The sequence below is a fragment of the Parasteatoda tepidariorum genome, chromosome 1 (assembly GCF_043381705.1).
Source record: "Parasteatoda tepidariorum isolate YZ-2023 chromosome 1, CAS_Ptep_4.0, whole genome shotgun sequence".
In the NCBI taxonomy this organism is placed as follows: Eukaryota; Metazoa; Arthropoda; class Arachnida; order Araneae; family Theridiidae; genus Parasteatoda; species Parasteatoda tepidariorum.
This window is the reverse complement of record NC_092204.1, coordinates 26,793,493-26,813,815: the sequence shown is the minus strand read 5'-3', so window position 1 is coordinate 26,813,815 and position 20,323 is coordinate 26,793,493. Positions and strand designations below refer to the sequence as shown.

At 29.4% G+C, this 20,323-nt stretch overlaps 1 protein-coding gene across 1 annotated transcript in view; it reads right to left on the bottom strand.

Moving 5' to 3' along the window:
* LOC107453760 (GAS2-like protein 1) overlaps positions 1-20,323 on the bottom strand; it is a 51,119-nt gene that overhangs the window by 11,186 nt on the left and 19,610 nt on the right. The window contains exons 4-5 of the mRNA XM_016070700.3: positions 14,939-15,032; positions 3,487-3,568 (exon numbers count right to left, since the gene is read on the bottom strand). Coding sequence (XP_015926186.1) covers positions 3,487-3,568; positions 14,939-15,032 — 176 coding nt within the window. The remainder of the gene's footprint in view (positions 1-3,486; positions 3,569-14,938; positions 15,033-20,323) is intronic.

Here is a 20,323-nt window from a genome sequence, read left to right as displayed (position 1 = left end):
ATTCATCACTAAACTATTAATAATGAACAAATGGAAATTTCAATATTCAAAATAGCAATTTCTTTACACTATTAGAATTCTCATTCTTAAATTACTGTAAAATAATTTGCAGCAGTCTGTCTATTCAATTGACCGTAAAGTTTATGGTTAGGAACATCTCTTTTCTTTCACGGTTTTGTAACCGTTTACAACCAGCATGGTTCATTTCATGGTAACTAGACAGTGGAGTTAAGCTATGTTAGATTTTTTGCTAGGTAACGAACCTTGTAGTTCAGTTGAGTTGGGGCTGTATTTTGTTATGCAAACCGAGGAATGTGGCTTAAATAATTTATCTAGTGGTGTCACCTAGCGTGGGAGATGTAAAATACTAGATTTTTTTGTGTTAAGAAGCTCTGTGGTGCTGCCATCTATGCGTGAATGAGAGTTTCGTATTCCGATAGTATAGGATCACCAATTCAGGATACTGGAAAATTCTCATGTGTTGAAATGAATAGAGAAAATATTGAGGTGCTAAAGTTGAGATTTAAATCCTCACTCAGTCGATCATGAGATTGACAGATCAGCCCTCTTGGCTGAAGTTAGTACCCAGCTACAAGGAACTAAGTGGTTTCAGAATGTGTTACCGCACACTTATTACTATAAGATTATTAGCTGTTCGCTTCTGGGTTAGACATCCGATGAAAACCGTAAATATGAATTCGTAAACGGGTAAACCTAATCACATGACTTAGCTTTCTGCTTTCGAAGAATATACGTTTGATTTTCATTAGCTATGGAGCTAGTTGGCGCGGAAGAAATTATGGTAGTTTAAACCGTATTAGGTGAAAACAGTCAACAAACGATTTTTCTCACAGTTAACAGTTTGAATGTCATCTTTTTTTTACGGTTATTTGACTGTTTTGGTTAAATATGGTAAAATGAAATATAAATATATTTATATTTTATCATTTTTTTCAGAGTTATTTCTAACAGCGATTTCAAAAAATTATGAACGCAGTGTATTCCCAGAAACATAATAAGAGATAGTTAGCTCCTGTAGTTCCTATGCGGTCCACAAAAATACAGAAAATATAGTTGATCTCTACTTTGACGTATCATAAGATGAGAATATAAAACATAGCAGGTTTTAGAGTAGCGCTTTTGTTTTTGAACAGCATTTCTAAAAACTTATGAAAACTGTGCCATTTCCAAACATATGAATATATCATAGGATCTTGTTATTTTGATAGTTCATATGCTGTCCAAAAAAGCTGGAAAGAGATTGCTGATCTCTGCATTAAACGGATCACAGACAGATAAAAACATCGCAGAAATGATGCATGAATCGTTCATTATTGAATTAGATTTCAAAAAATTATGAACGCATCGCATTTCCAAAAACATAAAAATATATGACTTAATTATAGATATTGTCATCTTTATATCTATTATAAATAAATCTCAACTTTAATATAAATCATACATAAAATACATCTTATACATAAATACAAAAAATACAACTTATGTTCTGGAATGGGTATTATGCAATAATGATTATTTAGGACTCCAGTTCCAAACACGATTTTCTCTCGAAAAATAAGATTAAAAAACTTATTTCTTTACAAACAGAAAAACATTAGTCATTTTTTTATTTATTTGCGAATTCGACACCTTCCTCAAAGAGTTCACGCATACGAAACACGTGAAGGATGAAATGTAAGAAAAGCGGAAAAATTAATTCGTCGTGGTGAAGAAACTGCGAGATAACATTTTTATGACATTCTCTTCTAAGGTAATAGTCATTTATTTTTTCCTTCCTACATTTCGACAGATGGGTGTGGTCCTTTCCCAGTCAAAGAACTTCTTGCTCAAATATTCACTCACCGGCTTACTAATATCATTACAGACTCTGAATTTTTTTTGAGAATTTTAATCAATTACAAACCTACAAACAGAGGAATATACGTGTTCGATGTTCATTTTTTCTCTTTACATCTCAACTTAACTCCTTAAATTTTTTTATTTCATATAAAAACGTAAAAAAACTTTAGACTGAAAATATTAAATATGTAGCCAATTTTTTTCATCAATAAATAGTATTGTTTTATCAAGAAAAACTTGGTTATGTGGCGAATGTTCTGAGTGCAAAATAATAATAATAGTAATAATGAAACAGAACACCTGTACAACTTATGATCTAAAAATCGGAGTTTCACATACACTGTAAAAATTTCCTGATCAAATTATGGTACAAAGTACCAGCAATTTGGGTGCATTATCCATAAGATCTATTTTACCGTAAAATATTATACCGTAATTTTTACAGAAATAATTATCGTAAAATCACCGAATCATTATAGTTGAATAAATATTTCTGTGTATCAGATTTTCTGTTTCGTACTGTTTTGCAGTAAAAATGGACTCAATGGTTAAAAGTACGGGCCTCCTGAGTGTCAGCACTTTTTACCGTAATTCAATATGGAATTTCTTACAGGACATGCATGTTTTTTTTTAATGCTGCCTTAATTTTTGAAGGGATCTAATTTCGTAATGCTAACTAATTGGTGCAAACAATATTTTCATTTATGAATTTAGACACAAAGACGTACTTTTTTTTTCATAAGCTAAACTTTCTTTATTTGGGACCTAAAACATGAAGCAGCCATAATTTAGAAAAATATGGTTCCAATTGTTTAGTCAAGAGANAGCGTCTCATACAACAACGCCCCCTATAGTTCGTTGCGATCGCGAATTGTTTAGTCAAGAGAACAATCCAAAGCTTCGAAACTCTCAATATTAAATTTCGTCTTTGCGTAGTTTCCTATATCTCTGAAGCTATTTAAGTGAATAAATTTTACACACAATTGTAAAAGACGTTAATCCAAAGTTAACTTTGGTTTTTGCAATCATTTTAATTCAGATGGCATATTAAAACATATTACTTTGGAAGTAAAACCGTCTTGTAATTGATTGTAACAAAAAATAAAATAATAATCGTTTGCAGCGGCTTTTTTTTGCTAAAATAAAAATCGTTTGCAGCGGCTTTGTTTGCTAATGTAATTTTCAGTATCCATAATGTGTTTCGAAGTTAAACTGATTTTTCTGAGAGTGTGGCAACTACGCATAAATCTAATACTATTACACTACGGCTATTGGAGTAAGGTTTAAACTAGATAATTTGCAATAAATCGCTTTTTATTTAAATAAATCTCTAGTTGGAAATTCAGTTGCTAGCAAGTATGTCACCGAAGCCATACATAATATTATGGAGAAAAAAATCAGGCATACTGCTTACTCGTAAATAAATATTCTCACACTTGCAAATGTTATACAATTAATAAGTATATTCATAAAAAGAGACATTAAATCATTCAGGAAGTTTCACCGTCACGACGGAGAAATAAATCGAAAACCTCATTTTCGATTCATTGAAATTTTACGTAGTAATCTTCAAAACACAAAGAAGCAGGAAACATTTTCATCTTAATTATAGCAATGCACAATTACCTGTTATAAGTAACATGCATACTGGGAATTGAGCTTTTCCCTTGTAACATGGTCAGTTTAGCTGATGTTGCTAGCCTATGACCTAAAGAGAAAAGAGTTATTTAAAAAAAAGGCAATTATCGTTAAGAGTTTTTAATACATGCAGAAAGGATCATTACTAAATAAATGGCTCGAAAAACAACAATAATATGTACTATAAAATTTCTAAAAAGTCAAACTTCGATCGCTTGCTAGATCAGTTGGTTGTTTAATATGTAATAAATTTTTTGATACGCAGTTTTGTACAACCAAAATTTCTACAACCATAGATTTAGATCACTTTACGTGGATGCAGTAGGTTGTTCAATACGTAATAAAGTTTTTGGTACGCTATTTTAAAAACTCGAAAACACAAAACTTTTAAACATATTTCGGAACAAAATACAGTCAGACTTCTATATAACGAACTTCCATTTTGCGAATTCCTCTATTTTGTGAATTTTTTCAAGGAACCAAGAATATTTTGGAAATTTCTTCGTCAAATAACTAAGTGAATTTTCTATTTAACGAATTTTTCTTTGAGATCCACTTTCCCTATTTCTCAAAATATTTCAGGACATTTTAAACTTGTTAACCCATTTTATGGGGGAAATAACCTTGAATTGAATTTCAAAGCCACTTAACTTTTAGAGAAAGCAGTAAAATCACTTCCTCTTTTTGTTCGTATTTCAACTCTAACTCGTACTCTAACAAAAACGACAAAATTTAGCTTGTTTTAGTTGAAAATGTATAGAGCATGATTGTGTAACACTGGATAATGTTTTGCTCTATACTTGCTTTCCATGCAGATTTCTTTTATGATTAAGATTTATAAAATAAATAGTAGATACTACTTNTGTACTATAAAATTTCTAAAAAGTCAAACTTCGATCGCTTGCTAGATCAGTTGGTTGTTTAATATGTAATACATTTTTTGATACGCAATTTTGTACAACCAAAATTTCAACAAGCTCAGATTTAGACCACTTTACATAGATGCAGTAGGTTGTTTAATGCGTAATAAAGTTTTTGATTCGCTATTTTAAAAACTGGAAAACACAAAACTTTCAAACATATTTTGGAACAAAATATATCCTATTTAAGTAAATACTCTTACCTCTTTTGCCTTCGAATATGATGAAATATGCATATAATATATTTAATTTGGAGTTGAGGCAATAAATGGTGTCAAAAAACGATTATAATTTTTACGATAAAATTTCTACACACCTAGATTTGGATCACAGGTATTAGGTTATTCATTGCGTAATTTGATACTCGCAGCATATAAAATATCACAAACATACAAGTTATACGTACAGCGTAAACATTTTAATGAAAATTTATATAAATGCTTTTTTGCCTTTGAATATAAATTATACTTACGCCAAATAACGTATTTCATTTAGAGTCAATGCCTTAAATGATGATAAAAAACAATAGTAATTTCTACGTTAAAACTCTCACAACATTGGATTTTTATCACTTGAAAAGATATTTTAGGTTGCTCTTTATAAAATTAACTTTTTGATATACATATTTTAAAAATTCACCAAAAACTAACTAATAACCTAATGGAACACAAAATGAACTTTAGAACAAGATATATTCCATTTTTACCAATGCTCTTTCACTTATGATTGAAAGGTGTTTACATGCCAGGTTCATATAACATCTTCATTTAAAGGCTATACATTAAAAAAAAAGCTGTTTTGATTGCATAATGTTTGACTTAAAATTAGATTTGCACTCATTTTATACGATTATTTGTTTCAAAAACTGATTCTTGCGCATTATTATTTTATTTAAATGTTAAATACTTGATTATTTCTTTTCTTGAAAAAGAGGACATCATTCTGATATTAAAAAAATATTTTTCTTCCAGACTTAATTTGACACTGTGCAGAGATGAGAAACATTGTCTTAAAATTATAGGTGAAACTTGAAACTCATATATATGAGAAATATATGATGCTTGCGCTACCTTTAAAAGTTGTTTTTACATGTCAGCGCTTACCTCACTTTTAGATATACGATTTGCTTGAAAGTTTCATGACATCTTAATAGCTAAAAGTACAACCCCCCCCCCCAAAAAAAACTTTAAAACGGTGTAAAAAATTGTATACCTTAAAATTCAAATTTTTTTCAACTATTATTAAATAAAATAATAAAAAAATAAATACTTACTAAAATTTAGTTTCAGCATGTAATTATCTTTGGATAGATAAATTTTATTATTGATTGTTAAAATTTTTCATTTTGCTTAAAAAGTTCTCGAGATATGACGAAATACGCAAAAAGTAAGACTAAAATTAAGGGGTCCAAAGTTTGAAAAGTTCTTCTGATCAAAGTATGAGGATCATATTTCCCAGAATGCTCCTACCCATTTGAGGGTCAGAAATCCGAATCAGTCGAAAAAAAAGTGTTTATTCGGAAAAAATACATTCTTGAGTCTGATTTCGTAAATTAAAATAGCGTCTGCACTAATTAATTATCTTGTTTGAAATCATTCCCTCGAGTCTTTAAGATTGAGTTCTAAATTGTGAAGATCCGATCACAATAGATCAAAAGAGTATTGAGGGTGGTTCGTTTTTTATTTTGCGCACTGCAAAATTTTTTTTTCGACTTGTTTAAAAAACTCGCGAGGTATAGCGATTCTCGTAAAAGGTAAAATTAGCATTAAGAGCTCCAAAACGGCTTTTCTGACCAAACTATAGAGACAATATTTCCACAATACGGCTACCTCCAATATTTTGGAGACAAAAATCCGCATATGTCGAAAAAAGATATGTTCATTCAGAAAAAGTATGTTTTTGCGTTTGATTTTACAACTTAAAATATCGTTCGCACAAATTAATCAGCATGTTTGAGATCACCCTTTCGAACCATTAAGATGGAGTCCTAGAACGTGAAGATTCAGTAATTACATCAAAAGTTATCTATTCAAAGTCGTCCGTTTTTTTTTTTTTTTTTTTTTTTTTTTTTTTTTTTTTTTTTTTTTTTTTTTTTTTTTNTTTTTTTTTTTTTTTTTTAGCATTTTACTTTCCATTACTCGCAGGAAAATAACTTTTATTATTTTTACAGTTTTTGATCAATTAGGAAAAACTCAGACCTATACAAAATTTATGGTCACTTAGCTCATCAGGAACTACAGAGACAATACCAATTGCGAAAATTATATTAGATATATACATGCTGTTAATTTTCTTTAAATGAATTGAATGCCACCAGTATTGTAACTGCTATTACGAAAAACACAGTTTTGAGAAAACGCCACAGACGAAATGTTAAGAAAGCTGAATTCGTTCTTTCACACATCGATGGAAAAAAATTTTTTTATCAATTAATTAAAAAAAATTTTTTAAACATTCTTTTAAAGAAATTTATCGTCCTCGTTTATTTGAGTTTAAACTTATATTTAATTAAGTTTAAATTCATACTGTCATTTTGTGTAAGGATAGAGGAAAAAAATTTTTTTCTCTTCAAAACGTAAACGTAATTTTTTAAATATTTATAAGTTATCTATTTTTACTGACAACTGAAAGAAGAAGCGAAGTCAGGTCAGAACCAGTAGGGCATCTTTTTAACAATTTTGCATTAAGTTCATTTATAGGTGCGCTCACACTTTTTATATTCACAAGTACAATATACACACGTACTTACACAGTTGTTAAAGCTACGTGCTTCTCATCATAATTTGCGAGGAATAAAAAGAGTTAAGATAAGAAAAAGGGACACTATTTACATAACTGCTTTCAAAACCCTGTGAATGGTAACTATCTTAGAATTTTAATTTCAACTGAAATTCATTGCCCAATAAATCCAGTAATAAAAACATAAAAGCAAAGATAAAGGCATGGTAAGAGAATTTCTAAACCATTAGCAGAATGCGTTCTTAATTAACATAAATATACAATTATAAGACAAAGAAAGTGCAGAAGACTGGACAGAGTGTGTCCTTACTCCATTTTGAACAAGAACAAAAATCAGAGGAGATTCCGTCTGGGTGGCCTTCAGAGGAACGGCCTCATGCTTATTATAATGTGTTAGAAGTCTGATTCATTCGCCAGACGATGAATCAAGAGACGGATGCACCTACATAATTTGTTGCAGGAAAATAAATGATCGTACCGAACTTAACAGCGGAGAAACAAATTTTCATTACACTAACTATAATTGCAATCATCCTTCTTTACGAACTTGTACTGAGAACATTTCGGTGGTGTAATGGACAATTTGAGATACTCTTGTCTGCTGTTCAAGGTAGTTGCTACTTACCAAAATTGTTACCTAAGGTTCATTCAAACACACATTTTTCGTAACTCAGGAACGAAGATATTTACTTATAGGGTTATGTCAAAAATGTTAAAATACAACAACTTTTATAATTATAGAAATCATATTTAGGTATCACATTGTCTGAAAACTTATCAGAGGAATCACAATTCATGAACAACTTTAAAAGTGGTTCAAATAAAGGTGCTAAATTTGTTTAGCAGCAAGAAAAAATTTATCAAAAAATTTTGTGTCTCTTATTTCTAAATTGCACTTTCTGTTTTTCTTGCGTAAGAGCTGAGCGCCAGCAAAAACAATAGCGCACAAGAAACAGTACCAAGAATGTGCAAACAAGGTTCCATTGAAAGAACTGTGCTAGGCAAAATGGAATCCGCGATTGACAATTCTAGGTTTTCGAATTCTAAATCATTCAGAATGTGTGACATTTCTTTCCTTTCTTGGCAAACTTTGATTAAATAAAAGGTTTCTGGGCAATATAAAGAAAAACCAAAATTTTATATAATTCAGGAGTGTTTTCGCTGAAAAGCATCTGAATATGTTTCTGCAGATTGTGCTGTTATCAACTGGAAATTCCCTAATCTCTAGAAGTATTTATCCTGGAAACTATACCAAGGATTTACTTGATATATATATTTCACCCTTGGAAAAAGTATGTCTTATCACTCTTACCTTAAGTTCTTTATATAATAATTACACACGATAAATATTTATGGAGCTCCTGCAAAATAACTATCAATAAGTTATGTAATTGTTATTATTAATAAAAGAGAGATAACTGGTAAAAAATTAGTTTAGAATTGACTGCATTGATTTACGGAGCTACTATGTTTACGCAACAAGACACTTTGAGTAACAAATAATTCTTAAATAAAATTCCGAGTTGTTTGTTCTAAGAAATGATACTTAACTTGCAATGTATATTTTTTTATTAGAAAACTGAGTATCTGAAATAAACCGCACACACATAAAAATATAAGTTGAATAAATTGGTTGTTTTTTAAAAAAAATTCAAAATATATAATAAATATGTAGAATGTCTAATTGAATAATCTTCTTCTGAAATTAAATTCCCATGAGATCTATCCATTTTGTTTAATCGACATAAATTTAATTATTCATAAAAATTGAGAGTAAAATATTCATCTATACAAGCTTACCATGTATTCAATGTTATTTAGAGCCGTTTCAAATTACATGTATTAAATAAGAGTTGCGCATCAAGGTAAACAATTAGCTGAGCTAACTAAAATTAGAGAACACTCCATTAAGCTAGTAAGCGATATTTCGAACTTTCCGGCCTTGAAATTCATTAATCGCTTTCAGAAAATTCGAAGATTCCGAAAGTTGCGTGACAAGCAGTAGTGCTTGGTGGGAAGATACCTGTTTTTAAATTCTTCGACAGATTTCGTAACTTGAGAAGGTTTTGTAAGTAGTAAAGGAAAATGTTTTCTTCCCTCTTCTTTTTTTACACCAAAAACACATAAAAGGCCGAAATGAGGTCAGTTGAGAGCCTTGCGTTTTTTGGAGAAAGCAGCCTTGAAGGTTGACAGCACACTTTTATAGTACCAGCGAGACATTTATTTTCTTTTAACACATAATACGCTTCTTGAATGCCGATAGATTTTAAACTATAGCCGCCTGCTGACAACATGCAGAGATACTTTCTGAAAGGCATGAGTTTAAAGGAAAAAGTGAGAAATTACGATACGTAATCCTTCCAAGGCTGAAAGGATTAAATTGTAACAAAAGATGACGGTGTCTCGCCTTCAGAGACTTATTAGAGTCGACGTTTATCACTTCACTAAAAGTGTCTGGAATTAAAATTCTTTAGAAGTTTCTTTTTGTTTGATCTAATACCCAAGGCGGCTCATCATGAATCTATAAGACACGTTGCGTAACAGCAGGATGAGCAGATTTTAAGGACGACTAATTAAAAGATGTAATAATGAAAACAAATAATCTATTCATTAATTATAGAAAAACTAGTCGCCTTTGCGAGCAACTTGGTCACCTATCAAAATTATCTACAATAACATATAAACTTTAATGGTAACCAAGCACCATACAACTGTATTTGAATATTCGAATTCTTCAAATCTTCCTCCGTTAGAAATACATTAATTAGTTTTAAACAAGACATTAGAAATTTTTTTCACCGTCTAATTTTTTAAAATATCATTGAGTTGCTAAACATCGTTTAACTAAGCATAAGTAATATAGCTTTCGAAGTATAGTTACATTACCCAATACTATGATCGTGTGTGTCAGGAATCGCATTTCATTTCCTGTCCAGGTTATGGTGTCTCTAGTGCAGACAAAAGAATGCACGCAGTAGTTAAATATGGATCATAAGTTAAAATTCCATTAAGTTTTAGCTAACTGTGAAATGTTTGTAGTGTGATATAACCTTCAGGCACACATTGCTTTTTGCTTATCTTGTATTTTTTATTCAGTCTTGAACGTAGCAATTAACATTTAACTTATTAAATCGATACGGCCGGAGTAAATTAAGGGTTATTTGTTGTTATCAAGACAAAATTTTGCCGGCGTGCAAATACGATTATTAAATATTTCCAGAAGAATTTTCTGAAATAAAGAAGACGTTTGGTAACACGATACTTTGTGAAATTCTGTCCCATGATGCGTTGTTGGCTGGATTCTTCCTTTAATGAAACTTTGCTTGATTAATATTCTATTCCACCTTAATTTTCGATAATATGCAAATTTTAAACATTAATGTTAAACTTTGCTTTCTAAGTTTTCATGTTTTTGGCGATGAACTTTTTTTTATGCAAATTGTCAAAACATAACATCAATTAAAAATATAAATGCGTTTTAACACCATAAAACCGTTACGAAGGAATTTTTTCCAAACATTTTTGTGAATTACTTGAACTTATTTGCATCCGGATAAAAGGAACATCCTTTGTTTTTTCTTATTTGAGTTCGAAATTAAAGGATGCATAAGGCAACGTTTAAGTGACCTAAATCTGTTAGTTGATTTTGAGCAAAACTGAATTTAAAATTCCTAGAAAACGTGAAACGTTCCCCATGTAAACTCAAATTATTTAAGTAAACACAAAACAAACTAGATTAGGAAAAAAGTGTGTTTAAAAGGTTATGCTTTTGGAATTTTATAATTTAATAAAGAAGTTTTACTTGCTCTGAACACTTTGACGCAGATGGGATACCGGTGTCCCATCTGCGGATATGTATTTCTCTGTCGCTCTAATTAAAAGCAAAAATACAGTTTGGTATTTTCTTACAATAAAAAATAGTCTAATAGTTAATACAAAAAATGTTAAATTATCGGAATTTTATTGGTTCTAAAATATAAAATCCAAAAAAAGTGGTTTGAAAAGATTTTTTTTTCTTCGTCACTCTTCATTTTAATATGCTTTCAAAAATGTATGAATAATTGATTTTGTAAATTAACAAAATTTCAATGAGAAATAACTACTATCTTAGATTTAAATAATTGCTTAATAAAAGCAAATTTGAAAAATTATTGTTTGGAAGGGAGCCGTGTTAGGAAGATTTTGCTTTTGAAGCAGAAAAAGACACCGGTCTAATCATAAAATCATAATCACTACATCCTAAATCATAATCATATCCATAAATTATAAAAATGCTAAATAAAATATTTTTTTAACTTACTTTGATCTAAATTAATACAAAATGAATATGTTTAATAAAAATTCTGTGTCAAAAGGCTAAAATTATCGTTTTTTATTTTATTTTATTGAACATAATACTAGTTGCTGGTAAAGTTAGACTTGTAAAGGAAGGTTTTAAATAGAATGAGAATCTTAGTTAATCAGTAGTTTTATATACTTAACGAAGGTTGAAAAAATCAACATAATACAGCTTTGACCATCTCTTACAAAAAATTTTTCAAAAAAAGAAGAAAAAAAACATTAAAGCCAAAAGAATTAAACATTTAATAACTTTGACATATTATTCAAAAGATTTTAAAAATAAATTATGTGTCTTTCAAAATCCAGCTTGAAATGCAGCAATTTACTCTTTGAAATGCTTTGATGGTCACGAGACTGAATGCAACATTCCAGAAGGGGCGTTTTAAGAAAGTGAAAACGATTTTTTGACAGCATGAAATATCTGTGACATACTAATAAAACGCCTACATGAAACGACACAACAATCAAAACAAGACCCTTTAGGCTATTCTACAACAAGGTTGTTTAATAAAGAAGCTAAAAAGTATTAAAACTAACCCCGCTTGACTCTTCGTCTAATTATTTATGACCTTTAATGATATTACAACCAAGGAGCAGTAAATGAAATTCTTGTGTTTTACTATTTTACTTTCATTAAAAAAAAAGCAAATTTGATTTTCAAAATTTTTTTTCTTCATTATTTCAACATCTTAAACGCATTATTTGGTAGTTTGGCTTAAAATTTTAATTCCTTTTTACACAGACATTACTTGAGTAAAAAAAAAAAGTTGTTTTACATCATAAATTATTACAGCATAAGAAATATTTTTAATGTCTCTAAATAATTTATTTATTTTGAAAAAATGGTTAAAATAATTTCATTATTAATGAATAGATAGTTTTTGGAATCATTTTATGGAATGAATTTTACCCATCCGAGATGCATGGTATGGTCTTTATTAACAGTGATTTTGAATCTGCGTGAACATAAAATATTTAAAATCGTTATTTTAACATCGCTTTAAAGAAAAATGCGTTCATAGTATTGTTTAACTGAAATGGATGACGATCGAAACAAAAATTATCAAATCGATTTATTCTCCTTTACCACATTGGATCGTAAGAATACATGTTCATCGACAATAATTTCAAAAATGTTGTGTTTGTTAAAACAAATTACTTTAATAAATCAATAACAGTATTTTTTTAATGTTTCTAATAATATTAATTTAAAAAAAAGTTTGCAGTGACACGCAGAAAAATGAAAGGATAGCGTAGAACTCAGTAGCTCCGAGTAAATCTAAAATCACAGTGGCGTTCAGTTACCCCTGGTAATTTTCTCGATTAGATCCCCTAAAAAGAGGTGTAGAAACACTGCTAGGAAGAAAAACTTATTTATTTTTAAAAAAAAGAAAAAAAATCGTGAATCTATATCTTAAACTGCTTCTTCTGTAACGTAAGTGAACGTTATTCAAAAGTAAAAAAAAATATTATTTCCAACGACACATTACTCCGATTTCTTGCTTTAATGCAAAGAATATTTAAATTTTTATGATCCAAAACCTATCTGAAAGTTATATTTAATTCTTTATGAAATATTTTGTTTTAGTCAAATATTTGACTTTTAGTCTTTTATTTCATAGTTAAAATTGCAATAGATTTAAAGTCGTCCTTATTCGTCGGTTGAATGTCCTCTTTAGTTTGATCCCTTTGCCATAGCCTTCTTCACTTTATTCTCTGCACGCCACTGCATGAGTATTTAAAAACTGGCTCTAAGTTAATGATTAGAAGGTAGTTTAAACTTAAATAAAAGGAATTAATTAAAAGTTAGTTCTGAGTAACTGATTGCCGACAGATTTAACCCTTAATGGTTCAAAAGTATTTTAAATTTACTTCTCATCAGGTATGATAATAATAATTGATTATAATTATATAATTAATTATAGTTAAATTAATTGTAATTATAAAGCAGCAGTTTCACAGTCCATTAAATAAAAGTGCACTGCCCCTTATATGGTGGCACAGGACGTTTAAGGTTAAATGCAACAACTGACAAGAATTTTTCGCAAACATAGAAAGAATATATTTAAAATATATACTCTTTACAAACAGTAGTCTGAGCTAGTATTAATCAATTGTCAATGAACAGTCACAGTTAAAACTAAAAAATGTCTTAAATAACGCCACATCATGACATATTATTCATTATTTAGCTTATATTGTTACAAAAGAGCGACGGTGTCTCATTATCAGTGCCTTTCAATGGTGCGGCAATCAGTCTGACACAGAAATAGGATGAGTTACGGGAGGATCTGGCGCAGCGCTGAATCACGTCAATTCGTTTGCCATACAAGATTTAATGACAACTTTTACAAACCACACCCTAATATATTCATTCTAACGGATGTGATATTAATACGAGGGGTGAGGTGAGGTTGACGTCCGTCAGCCAACAAATTAAACACTCACCTGAGATGATGTTTGATACAAGTATTTAAACAATTAGATAAGCCCACAACCACTCATTCGTTTCGAAGAGTGAATGCATTCCAAATTCTATGTAGAAACAATTTGCTTCTGATATCGTAAAAATTTATACACAATATCTTGGAGTTCTTATTGTAACTTTAAATATTAACTGTTATTAGCTTGGCATTAAAACACTTATTTGCACAGGTACAATATCTGCAATCAGAATACTAATTTAACTCTTTCAGTATTTGTGCTGTTTTAGTTGTAGTTAATTTACGTCGCACTAGAGCTGCGCAATGGGCTATTGGCGACGGTCTGGGAAACATCCCTGAGGATGATCCGGAGACATACCATCACAATTTTGTTCCTCTGCAGAGGGGATGGCACCCCTGCTTCGGTAGCCTGACGACCTGCACGCGAAGTCGAGCACTTCACGCTAGAACAGTTTAACGAGGACCAATACCGCACACCTTCGGTCCCTACGTAGACTAATCCATGTGGTCACCCACCCGCACACTGACCGCAGTCAGTGATGCTTGACTTCGGTGATCTGGGAACCGTGTCCTAACGATTAGCCAACTGTGGGACTCAGTATTTGTGCAAATTGAACCATTGTTGATGCAAATTTTTCATAGCCTTACAAGGTATAGTTAAGCTAATGGAAAATCAAGTAGTGTGAGGGACAGTGGTATATGCCTCCCTCAATAATTAGAAACTTCAATCCCCCCCCCCATATTTCAAACAAATAAAAAAATAATAATAATAATGAATCATAATCTTTTTAAAATTTAACTTCATTGAAATGAAACTACGTGTGCCTCTTTAAGTTAGATATGCGAGAGTCCACCAGAGCTATACATACTATGGTAAATATTGAAGACGCTGTATTTTCACTCAGGAAATTCAGAATGTTCCTGAAATTGCGTTTAAAACTAGACATTTTTAATCCTTTAGCAAAAAATGCATGGTTATAAAATCTTTAAACTCACCTGCTTTACATCTGCAGGGATCATGCTTGTCAAGGTAATGCTCCAAGGTATCCCATCCTCCACCGACTCGCACCATTACGTGGCTTCTGAGAATCTGTTTAAAAGAAGAAAGGAGAGTGAATTCAAGTGTCAAATTTACTCGGAAATTGCGTTTATTGTTACATTGGGTGTTTTGTTTGCAACGCTTGGTTAAACTTCCGGATCTGCTTTCTCTTACGACTCCTCTTCTTCAAAGCAAATGCAACAAATTAAGGGCTGTTAGAAACGCTTTGCTCGCACTGTTCATGATGCATGTCTTAAAACAAGCTAATAAAATGCGAGCAGTGGTTAATAATTTTGGTAAAGGATAAGTTATTTCTGAAGAGCAAATTTTATTATACTTAGCATTAACTTACGAGCTTACACTGTAAAAAAATAAACACACAGAATTTATTTTGGCAATGCTATTTCCTGGGAAATCTCCGAATACATATTTCATCAACTGAGAAATTATTATCTTCACTTGTTAAAGAATAAGAATTTCATCAAACGCATTAGGCTTTATTCTAGATATTAGTGCTATCGATTAGGAAATTGCTATAAAATAAAGGAGCCTCGAGTTTATAGGTTCTCACCAGGAATGAGTTAATAGGTAAAAAGTAATTGCCAAGCGAGTACGCAAACCCTTGTGCCACCCATGTGGCTCAAAATGACTTTAAAATATCATAGAAAATGCTGGAAAACTCCCAGTATGTTTTGAGTTTGAAAGAAATTTTGTCAACAATACTTTAAGAGTTCGCGGTTTGTCAAAAATTTGTCACGAGATACAGTGACAAAACTATTGACAGAAATAACAAAGTACAGTTCAAAATTGCTGAACTGTCAAAAATGATAAATTTATTTCCAATGGCTTAAAGAACCATTTTAAAAAGAGATCAACGAAATATTTAAACCAGGACAAATGAGAATACGAACCATACCTAAAAGTTATAAGCCTAATTATTATTTTAGTTAAAAAGTTATTTATTTATAAAGATCATGCAGATAATTTTTGTTAGAACTTGTCTGATGAAATGTAAAACATAACTAGGAGCAACTCATAAAAGCATTATATATTTTTTTCTCTTTTGATATTTTGAAATCCCTTCCACGTTATGAATGACATCAAACAATATCTCTAAACTTTCTTTCCTCTCGAAATACCGACCACTATTAACACTTTAATTTTATTTACTTATAAAAATATTTTTTATTTTGAATACCTACGTTTATTAGTAAACCTGGCATACAGATTTAAAACTGTATTAGTTATACTGTTTAGTATTATCAATATTCAATGCACTTATTGAATATGTAATAATTTTTCATTAATGACTCAACTAACAATATATGTTATGTATATTAACAAGAACTTAGTGTGTGCCTTAACTAAAAACAATGATGATCCGAACGAAAATCTGATACGAATATCTGAACGCCTTTTCTTTATCCATATCATAGGCTAAATCATCGTTTACTTTTATATTTATAAATGTATATGCTAATGTACCTACAAGCATTTTTACGTATTGCGTATATTTACCAGCTTAAATTGATAAATTAGCACAAAATTATGCTTTAGTATTATAGTATTCAGGTCAGAATGTGAAAATTACAATTCTTTTATGTATATATATATATAAAAAAAGCATTTCTAATAATTTACACAATATTTTTTAAAAAAAATAATGATAACAATTAATAAATAATAAATAATAAATTAATACACCAGTAAGTGATTAGTGAATAAAAATTAGAACGCTATAATTATTATTAAATTTTCCAAAATAATTTTGAATACCTTTACGATGAAAAACTTTCACCCAAAAGTTTTTGCCAAAATTTAAGCATGTCATGAAAACTAACAATAAGTATTGACATAAGATAAGTTTTTATTATTTTACTATGCTACACAAAAGTATATAAAAACAAATAAAATTTGATCACAAACGTTGCAGATAAATTATAGCAAGTTTAGTAATAAAAATTTTTTTTTTGTAATAATTAGATTCAGATGATTTAAAGCTACATAAATAAAATACTTTTGTTTTGTAAAATACTTTTGTATACTTTTGTATGTTGTTTTGTTTACTTTTTTTTCGGGGAGGGTGAGGATTTGGATTCTTGAACCTCAAATTATTGAAGGGGGAGGATCCGTAATCTGGGAAATATGGTCTTATTAGCTTAAGCAGGAGAACAGATGAGAGTTTGGGCTCCTCAATGTTAATTTCACTTGTTTCATATTTTACCATATCTATGAAATGATTTAATGAAATGAAACAAAATTTTTTAGCCCAATTGTACAACATAATTAAAGGTAAGATATATTTCACTATATAATATTAAAATTTATTATTACAATTTATTATTTTCTGCAAATTTATAACTTTTTTGATCACCAAAATTTCATTTCATTTTATTCATTGAAAACATAAGAACATAAATGAAAAGAATCAATTTTGAAAGAAATGTTTGGGTACTTAAAAAAATTATATCAATTATTCTAAAGTCAATACCAAATATATTAATTAAAAATTTATCAAAAAATAGGTTGTAAGTATAATGCATATTAATTAGTATATTATACGTAATTATATATTTTAAAAATTTCTTACAGACACATTAGTAAAACACATAATTTTTTTTTTGTATTAAGAATTATCAGTTTTTAATTAAATGAAAATGTTGAAGTACTTAAAAAATTAAATTGAAATGGATTTTTTGAAATCTAAAACAAAAAATAACCTAAATTAAAAGCAGGCTGTCAGCTATTTTATTGCGATATATTGATAGATTTCTTGTCTATGCATATCATATGAGTCGTAAAAGTAATTAGAATTTAAACAAATGTTCTAAGATATGTTTCTAAATCCCAAAACAGTGATGACGTTTTTTCTTTAATACGTGAACTTCGCTATATATTGAACAAGTTGTCACGATTATCATACAATAAGGTAATTGAAACATCAGATTTGCGAAACATAATAAACTTACTGTCAAAAGTGACAAATTAATAGTTTAAAAATAAACAAGGCCTATTTCTCCGATTTATAATATGCAAATAATTATGCAATCCAAAAAATAATGGAGATGTCTTTAAAACTAATATAACTTCGGGGTTAAAGATATACATTACACAATGACTGTAATGGATTGATAATTGAATCAGAATGGGGTCGATATGTTCTTGAAAACTGCCAAACAGGCTATAAAAATCAATCCGAGACGCTTGGCATACATTTGCCCACTTTCCACTTTTACTTTTTGAAATGAAGTACTTGACACGCTTCTAATGACATCGAAATGCTACGCCAAACTAAGTTGATGAGTAATTTAGCAGAACGAGAACTAAAGAGTTTAAAGTCTGTTAAATTTAAATATTTGTTTTGTTAGAAGAGGCTTGTTGAGATAAAAACTTAATATTTGAGGTTACTTAATGTAGTGTAGTTGTTAGATAGAAAATCATTTACTTCATCAAAAGCTAAAAGCTCACCTTAATTGTTATCATTATTATTTTTTCAAAAAAAAAAACATAAAAAATACAGATGACGCAATAGTGGAGATTTAAAAAACAAACTTTAAAAGTGAAAAAGAATAATATTTTAAAATTAAAAAGAAAAAACTATAATATTTTTTTCAGAATAATATATATAAAATTTTAATGAATAAAACTGAACTGTGTCCAAAACAACTCAGGTTAATTTTTTGCTACAAATTTTTCGCAAAGTTGACTATATTATTAGTTTTATTGCATAAGTATTATAAGTTTACAAGTATTTTAGGCATTACAGAACAAAACGTTTGCCTATCATCTCTGCAACATATTTTACGTGACCACATATAACCTTTTCATTCATTATTGATTTAAAATTATTAATTAAACCTTAATAACTCATTTCCACCCTGCTTAAAAGTAATTAATTTAAAGCTAATCCAGAACGCTATTTTTTTTAATACGCACGTAAGTGTTCATTCGTAATTTTTTAAAAAAAAATTAAAGATACGGATGACATAATTATGACAATAAAGATTTTAACAAAATCTTTGAAAATGAAAAAATAATATTTCACATTAAAAAGAAAAAAATATCGTAATATTTTTTTTCTGAATAAAATATATAAAAAGATATCACAAAATTTTAATGAAAAAATCTGAACTGACGCAACAACTCAGGTTAATGTTTGGGCATTTTTCTCTAAGTTGACTTTCTAAAGTATTCACAGTCGTCTAAAACGTATAATTTATAAAAAAAAAAGTATACCGGATATATCTCAGTTAAAACCAATGTTTTCGATAGATGCATTCCATTGGCAACTGAACATGAAAGTGTACAGATGTTGTAAATTTATGATATCTCGCAGAGAAATTTTGACTCTTAAATAAAAAGTTGTTTAAGATGTCCATTCCAGCCCCATGTCCACACTATCCCCATTCTTTCCACATATAGATTATTATTAATTATTTCACATGAATTCGAACGGTACTCAAGAAGTGAAATTTAGGTATAATACGTTTATATTCTCTCCACTTAAATCTACAGTATATAACAAATAATATCTAACAAGTATATATAAAATAATGTATAACATGTATATTAAAAAATATTATATAATAGACAAAATTATAAAAAATTATAAAGAGGTGCAGTGAGAAAATTTAAATACTGTGCAATTTTACATCTGGTAATGGAGCCGCAACTAGGAAAAATTAAGAACCCCTGTTATATGAAAATCCAAAACGTGATTTTTTTTCTTCTTTATTTTCGGACATGCAGCGTAAATGAGAATACGATATTAAACCAAAAGTATTAATAAAAAAAATGCTCTAATTTTTAAAGTATTGCGTTTTATTGTTGTATACATTAGACACTGCTAGTTTTTTTTCTTCTTCTTTGTTTTGTAAAATCTACAAATAGCAGTTTGAACAGCTTCAAAAATGACCACGGCAGCTTTCCATATGAAAGAAATGCATTATTGTACGTATACTTTAAAAAAATTACTCTACTTCCTTTTTCACACTTTCAGGTAGTTAATTATAAATGACTCAATCGAACACGGAATTGTTTCGAAAAACAATTGTGATTGAAGTACCTAAATCTAAACAATGCATAGTTGGGTAGCTGTCTGGGTATGATTAAAATCTGCAACTGTGGTCAGTTATTGTCATTTAAATGTAGAATTCGCCTCTCAGTCAGCAAATTTTATAAATAGCAAATAAATAAGTTGTTGGTGTAAAAATAAAATGAAGTTTGGATAAATACTGTGCCATTTATGCTTAATCTTATTGATCTTGCTACACATTGTTAAAATAATAAATAATATGTAAGACAAATATATTTAATCACGTTTAAGAGTCTTTTTTTTAATC